At 44.9% G+C, this 7,634-nt stretch overlaps 2 protein-coding genes across 3 annotated transcripts in view; one reads left to right on the top strand and one right to left on the bottom strand.

The window, feature by feature from the left end:
• Heatr1 (HEAT repeat containing 1) overlaps window positions 1–3,293 on the top strand; it is a 43,266-nt gene extending 39,973 nt beyond the window's left edge. The window contains exons 43-45 of the mRNA XM_055603919.1: window positions 200–358; window positions 2,138–2,246; window positions 2,989–3,293. Coding sequence (XP_055459894.1) covers window positions 200–358; window positions 2,138–2,246; window positions 2,989–3,077 — 357 coding nt within the window. The 3' untranslated portion in view covers window positions 3,078–3,293. The remainder of the gene's footprint in view (window positions 1–199; window positions 359–2,137; window positions 2,247–2,988) is intronic.
• A 485-nt stretch (window positions 3,294–3,778) lies between these two features.
• Lgals8 (galectin 8) overlaps window positions 3,779–7,634 on the bottom strand; it is a 17,139-nt gene continuing 13,283 nt past the window's right edge. For both annotated transcript variants that reach the window (XM_055603920.1, XM_055603921.1), the window contains exons 9-10: window positions 7,122–7,287; window positions 3,779–5,537 (exon numbers count right to left, since the gene is read on the bottom strand). In XM_055603920.1, coding sequence (XP_055459895.1) covers window positions 5,388–5,537; window positions 7,122–7,287 — 316 coding nt within the window. In that variant the 3' untranslated portion in view covers window positions 3,779–5,387. The remainder of the gene's footprint in view (window positions 5,538–7,121; window positions 7,288–7,634) is intronic.

The following is a 7,634-nucleotide window of genomic DNA, read 5'->3' on the forward strand; positions in this document are numbered from 1 at the left end:
GGAGAGCTCAGTGCTAAGGACTTTTGCAGCTATTTGAGCTCCAATGGGAAGAAATTGGCCCTAGTGACAAGATTTGGGTGGAAGAACCTACTTTTTGAACCTGCTAATGTTATGAAAGCTGGTAAAGCACACATTAGGGATGTGTTCAGGCACAGGGAAAATGTGACCTGTTGCTGACAGCCCATGTGTCTCTTCCCAGCTGGAAAATAGGCTTGGAGGAGAAGAGCGGTTTCAAGAACGGGTGACAAAGCACCTAGTGCCTTGCATTGCACAGTTCTCCGTGGCCATGGCAGATGACTCCATGTGGAAACCCCTTAACTACCAGATCCTGCTTAAGACAAGAGACTCCTCCCCTAAGGTGAGCCTTGCAGGCCAGTCTCCAAAGCTGCATTCTCCATAGGTGTGGCCTAAATGCCCAAGAATAGTCATGGTGTTAGCCCCAGGACACAACAGGAGAACCTGGCCCTCCGCCTGCACTGATAGAGGTCAGATCTACTCTCTAATACAGAATTCTAGCCTTTATAAAAAATAGTTGGGCTGGGGAGATGGCTCAGAGGATGAAGTGCTTGAACAAGCACGAAGTTTGAGCTCCAGAACCCCCATAAAAAGCCAGCATGCTGGAGAGATGGCTCAGCACTTGGAGCCTTGGCTGCTCTTCCAGAGGACCCAGGTTAGATTCCCGGAACCCACATGGCAGCTCACAGCGGTTCATGACTCCAGTTCCAGTGGATTCGACCACCTTACCCAGACATACATGCAGGCAAAACAAAACAATAAACAAACTTTTTTTTAAGCCAGCATTTTGGTATGTATGCAGGAGTTCCATGGAAAAATGTGAGACTTGCTGAAAAGATTGAAATGGTGGTACCTGAGGAAGAACACTAGAGATTGGCCTCTGGCCTTCAGATGCATGTGCATACAAGTGCACACACCCAGCACACGCAAACACACAACATACAGTAAAGAATTCCTTATCCTGCAGGCTTTCTAAATAGCTCTTTTCCAATCCCCTAGGTATAAGCATTGAAACACTTTCTAAATACCTCTGGGTCTCAAATAGTTAGAAATTCCAGACCAGTCTTTGTTTTTCAGTGTCACTGTGCCCTGAAATAAGTGGCTCTGGTGTATGCATAGAACACTCCTTTAGTTAGAGCAGAAATAAGCACTGTGGTACCTTGAGTAACGTTAGCATTCCTTACCTGGACTTGTCTGGCAGTTGTATTAATAAATCACCACCTCACAAACTATCATATGAGAGCCTCACTGGGTAACAGCCCAAAGCAGACTTTTAGTAGGAGTCATTCCGTTGATTACATTTATTAGGAGTGGAAAACAATAAAGCTATCATAGGTTCTTATATAGTTGTAGAAACATTTATTTTATTATTTTATTTTGATTATGTGTGTTAAGAAAATCTTGATTAAATGTAATTATAATTACTCCAAAGTAGAATGAGGACTGTTTGTTTCAGTGGCCCCGATACTGATACCTCATAGCTACTTGTGTTGCTCGTGATAGACAAGGTTCGTGGAGAAACACCCAAATTTTTACCCAGTGCTGAAGTGAGACTAGCCTAGTGGGTGTCTTGGCCAGAGATGGCTGAAGTGCTCCATTCCATCACCAGGTTGGCACCATCTCAGGGAACCTCTTAAACAACCTCCAGTTTAGTTACGTTTTTGTGACTCCCTTCAGTTTGTATGTGGCATTTCTTGTTTTTGTTTCCACTTATGTATTAGGGTAGGGCATATGCTTGCTGTGGTGCATGTGTGCAGGTCAGAGGACAACTTGGAAGAGTCAGTTCTCTCCCCCCTATGATGTGGGTCCCACCATCTTACTAGCTCTTGCTTTTTTTTTTAAGTAAAGGAAACTACCATAACTTGTTTCCTTCACATTTTAAAGAGCTGCAGTTCTAAAACACAGTTTGAAAAACATTGATATGTGGACTACCCTTATTCTAAAGCTCTCAAGTAGCTACATAATTGTGTTTCTCTATGGTGGGTATTGAGTGATCACAGTAAGGATGTAAAACAGCACTCAGTGTGGAAAGAGCCATCCCCAGCCAGGTCAGGTCTCACAGTAATGAGCAGCAGTAAGGGACAAATGAAGCGCTCTCACGCTCGATGCCTGCTCCTTCCAGGTGCGGTTTGCAGCCTTGATTACTGTCTTAGCACTGGCTGAAAAGCTGAGGGAGAATTACATTGTTCTGCTTCCAGAGTCCATTCCTTTTCTAGCAGAATTGATGGAAGGTAAGTCAGCAACTAATTAACAATTACGCAAAATCCCATGGGCTCTCCGAGACAGACTTGAATGTGCTTTCTAATGCTCGGTTCTGGTACGTTAGGCACAAGTCAGGAAGCTGAGAGCAGCCGACAGTGAATTACTGGTGTCTCCCCTGCAGTTATACTGCTCATGTGGACCACAGCATTGTCTATTAGATGAGGTCAAATATCTGCATGAGTCATTGTCTGTGCCATTAAGGACACAGTCAGCTGTCCTCTGGAGTACTCATTGGTGCTCAAGGCTCACAGCGGGTCTCACTGCCTCCATTAAAAGACCTAAGAAAGAAGCTTAGAAAGTCTGAAGACTTTATAATAGCACTAAGTGGCAGGTGGGGCTGGCTGAAACAGGAACACACCTCCTCACTGACATGCCTTCACATTGTCCCACCCAATGCCCGTCATAGTAATTGAGGATGGTGAAGAAGGAAGTTCATATCTGACTAGCCCAGAAGCATGGCCTTTTATGCCCAGTGTCTGGTGAGGGCTGGGAGAGCTCCTGGAGCAGAGGGTCCCTCCAGAGCTTGGATTTGAGTGTGTGAACCCTTTCTTATGGCTTGGTTCTCTAAAGCAGCCAATAACAAGAACATGCCTGGGGGGTGGTCAGTGGGGGTGCACCTCAGGTCATAGCCTGTAGGTGCTTCCTGCACCCTGACAGAACAGTGGAATTAGGCGGGATGGCCCGCTTCTGATTCTGGTTCTCGTTTGTTAGACGAATGTGAAGAAGTGGAGCACCAGTGCCAGAAGACCATCCAGCAGCTGGAGGCCGTGCTGGGGGAGCCGCTCCAGAGCTACTTCTGAAGCAGACAGCCCGTCACCGCAGTGTTATGCTCTGTTAAGAGTTCAGATTATTCTCGAGTTTTAATTGGAGGTGTGGTGCCATGTTACTTTTGGTACTTTCACATCTGCCGATACTTAATGTTTTTACAAAATCCCTGCCTGTCTGGGCTACCACAGAGGCCTTCTGCCTTTTGTACAGAGTTGCTAAGAAGTAAATGGACAGTGTTTTTATACAAATTGTCTGGTATTTGTCTTTATCCTGGTGTTCCGGAAGAGACAGGTGTTTCAGTACCTAAGGCCTAGTGCTGGCACTGTTCTCTGCAGCACCTCATGTGTGGTGAATGTGATGCACAGTACTGGTCTCAAGAAAATGGCATCATTGAAATCATTGAAAATGGCAGCAGCATCGAACAAAGTTTCTGGTGACAGCCATTTGGGCTTTTGCTTTTCATTTGGGGTAGACTGACAGTGGGAGCAGCTCTTCGATGCAATTTGACTCAGGGCTGTGCTTGTCTATTCATCTCTCCTGTTTGAAGGAGGGGATGCTGCTTGGAAAACAGCCTACACCTGACTGACAGTAGGCAGGAAGGACAGCAGTGCTAGTGATGGCTTTGAAGTTCTCTATCTAGTACTGTGACGGTGAGGCTGAAAATAAGAGTTCAAACAGAATTAAACTGGTTTGCCTTCAGTGTGTACAACGTACAACATGGAAGAACTGTTCATTCTAATTTAACATAAAAATTTAATGCAGAATTAGGACAAGCAAAAAGGCCATTTTGCAGTTCAGAGATAAAACTTAGAAATATACAATGATATGTCTCACAACTTAATAAATTCCAGCAGCTTTTTTAAGAGACCAGAATCTAAAAATTAAGACTGATTCTGTTCAAAATCAGTCAACAGCTTTGTGTAAAATAGAAGTGAAAATAAACTTTAATATGAATGGGTTTTTTTCCTTAGTGCCTTTCAGCCTCCAACATCTCAGTTATGCATTCTTAAGGAAGAAGTGACTCTAGGGGATTCTGAAGCCTCCGGCTCCTGATAGAGACTGCCCAGTTCCATCCACCAACCTCATATCTTGGGTTTTTCAAGAGTAAGCATAGTAAATTTGCATGAAAAGCATGCTGTACTCAGTACTCCCTAAAAAGTAAGGTTGGTGATGGCGTTATTTCCCATATGGATACAGATATCTGTCTGAGGAAAGTGGCTGTGAATACTTCTAAGCCCTGGCAGAATTCTAGCCTGTGGTTTAATACAATAAAATGACCTGATGACATGAGCTTTTCCCCATCCCCACACCAGAATCTTTGAAATCTGTAGCAAGCTCGGACCTGTGAAGAAAGATTACCTAGAGCTCCCAGTTCCGTCAAATAATGGAAGTTACAGAGTACAGCAGCTAAACTTGTTGATGCTAACTGACACAGCTATAGACCAAAGGGGCAAGGGCTGAGCTGCATACCAGCTCAACTTTATGTTACCCTCCTGTGCAGGTTTTGCTTTGATAGTGCCTGTTTTATACAGTCACTGTCTCATCTTCAGTTAGTTACCCAGGGGGTTTTACAAACTGCATTTATCCAATCTCTACCTCACTTTGCCACAGGCACACACACAGACCTTGGACTTGAGGGCCAATAAGCAGAAATCAGTTTGGAGCAGAACACTTGTTCTAATTCAGGTGTTTTTGGGTTTGGAGGTTTTTTTTGGGGGGGTGGGGTTGGTCTCAATTTTTCTGCTGTGTTCAGCATATTATTTTATAAAGCTTAAAGCAATGAGAGCTAAATAAATGTTGTGCAGTCTTCAATTATGAGACATGACAGAATGCTGATTCTGAAAGGATCACCGGGGAAGTACATATCTGTTAGTATATTTTTCTGACCTTAACTGCAAAGACCCCCTAATGGGGTTAATGCAATGCCAGTGGGAAAACCCAGAGTAGGAGACCATGGACATGGAAGTGCCAAAAAACTAGGACCACTGACTCTGGGCACTGCCATGTCTATGCCCAGCTCAGAGAATGTACGTAGGAAATATGCCTTCCATCCCTATTAGCTAGTACATTAGAGTAGGCACTTAAATATCTGTTGAGTTGGTTTTACAAGAGGGCCCCCAGTGTGCAGAGCCTCGCTGGCAGTAAGCTGTGACTGCCCCAGACTTGTTCTTCTGAATGCAGAGGTAGCCCCACTGCATGGCCAGGCCCGAGGACATCAGTAGGACTTGCTGTTGGATGAGCTCAGTTTAACAATGCACAATGTGGTGAAAGCGAGATGCATTTGACATGGCCAGTACCATATGAGCCATTTTGTATTTCAAGATTTGTGGCAGTTATGGTAGCTACCAGCTCCTTACATCCAGCAAATGAATATCACCATCAACCACTAGTGTGTCGATACTGTTTAGCTCTTTAAATCTGTGCTTGTACTCCAGGCTGTGCACACCATTCACTGCAACCTTGAATTCTCGGACATCACAGTAAATTATCATCTGGAAAGAAAGGAGAGGTACCGTTAGTAGCTGCCCCTCGGCTTAAATTTTATGCTTCTTTTATACTATCAGAAGGTCAAAAGGAAAACCATTTGGTTTGCTTTGAGCTTGGAGAAGTCTCCCCAGCCTTCTACCATTGACTTGCCTTGTGAGTGATTTCAAAGACGACCCAAATCCCCAATATATTATGGTGGTATCTTCTGCTTCAGCCCATTTGTGTCTTATCAGGTCCTTCCCTCAGTAGTCCCCTACCCTATTTTGCTCCTGGTGCTCAGAAGACTAGGAAGTGTCTCTCCTCAAATTTGGGGACTAACAGAAACCTGCTGATCACTGCCCCCTTGCCCCATCACTGAGAAGCTGAGCCTTGGGCCCTGATTAATCTGCCTCAATGCTTGGGTCTTAGCCACGTCAACCAATGAGTTTCCAGCAGCCTGGGACACTTGGTAAAGAGAGCAGTTACTTGGTAATCCTAACTCCGCCCTAGCTCTACTGAAAACATACTGGCCTGTACCTGTTTCCAAAAAGCTTCTCAGGGCCAAGTTCCCAGGCTCTGTGCAGTAACTGGCATCCTGACAGATTCATCACTATTGCCCACCCTTCAGAGCACTTTGCTAAGAGTAAACCTGATGATATCCTGTAATGCTGCCTACGCACCTAACCCTAAACTTTGCCCCTAACCCTAAACTTTGCCGCACACTCTTAAGGCCAGTAGGGCCACTGACTGTACCAAGTGAACACTCGCTGAAAAAGCCAGTTTGGTGGCCTGCACTGTGCTCCTTGCCACAGTGAAAGCATCAGAAGTCAGAGTAAGAGGGAAGTGAGCATGAAACATAATTGATAGAAATTAAAGTAGCTACACAGAGAATTGGAGAAATACCTATTACTTGAGATATCTCCCCAAGAATGGGGGAAATCCCAAGTTTAACTAGCTGGAAGGGATCTTGGGTGAAGTCTACTCAACAATCTCAAATTATAATACATGGTCTCTTGTATGGCTCAGCAGGAAAAAGAGGGTGTAGGTGCGAGGCAAGAAGCCAGCTGTAATCCCAGTAAGTTCCCTCTGTTGTATCAAATAAATGCAAAAGCAACAAGTGAGAACACTGTGGCAAACCAAAAACAAGGCATGTGGCCTGCAGAGTCTAGGCGCCTGCCTAAAGGAGAAAGGCCAGATAGCAGAGACGCTCCTTGAGGGATTTCAGAACAGTGGAAAACAGACTTTGCTGGCTAAGTTTTGACTGCCCCGACTTGTGTCTTCAAAGCAACACTGTGTGGCCAGGCCTAATGATATCCAGGATAGTAAAGTTGAGGCTCTGTGAGCTCCACTAGGTGCAGTGACGGTGGGGTAACTTAGTGCTTGCCTGTGAGGCTCTGGGTTCTACCCCCAGCATGACTGTTTTTAAAATAGGGGCTGGAGAGGTGGCTCAGTGGACAAGAGCACTTGCTGATGAAGCCAGTATGAAGACCGGAGTTTGGATCCTAACACCCAAGTGAAAAGCTGGCAGGATTTGATTTAAATAAAAGTTATTTTACTGTGTCCTCAGGATTCTTTTTCCTGTCCCATTTCAAACCAAACCATCATCTCACCTCAAAGTACATCCCAGGACTAAATGGGAAGCAGGTAATATTTTTCTCCTCTTCTCCCCAGGCATCCTGAAGAAAGGAATTTCTCACAAATGCTTTCACATTCAGGCGTGGATTCAAGTGTAGAGCAATATCCTTTGATTTTCCTGCCACCAGGTCAACGTTAAAGCTTTAAGAAAAAAAAAAAAAAGAGCTCAGATTTGAACTACATGCGCAGGGGAACACAGGGAGAGGCACTTCCATCTCCAAATTTGCATGCCACTGACTCATTTGCAACAAGAGTGCCGAAGCTGAGATTCAGCAGAGCAACAACTTTGGGTACAGAAGAAGTGACTCCCATGAGTACTTCTGGGTGCAAGCCTGGGGGACCCTCAGTGCAGGCATTCCCAATCTGCTCTACATGCTCCCTTTTCTAAAGCATGCTACTACCAAGGAAAAGCTTTCAAGAATATGGCAATGTTGAAAAAAGTGTGTGTGTGTGTGTGTGTGTGTGTGTGTGTGTGTGTGTGTGTGTGT

Source organism: Psammomys obesus, unplaced genomic scaffold (genome assembly GCF_907164565.1).
Source record: "Psammomys obesus unplaced genomic scaffold, mPsaObe1.curated_primary_1811, whole genome shotgun sequence".
Taxonomy (NCBI): Eukaryota; Metazoa; Chordata; class Mammalia; order Rodentia; family Muridae; genus Psammomys; species Psammomys obesus.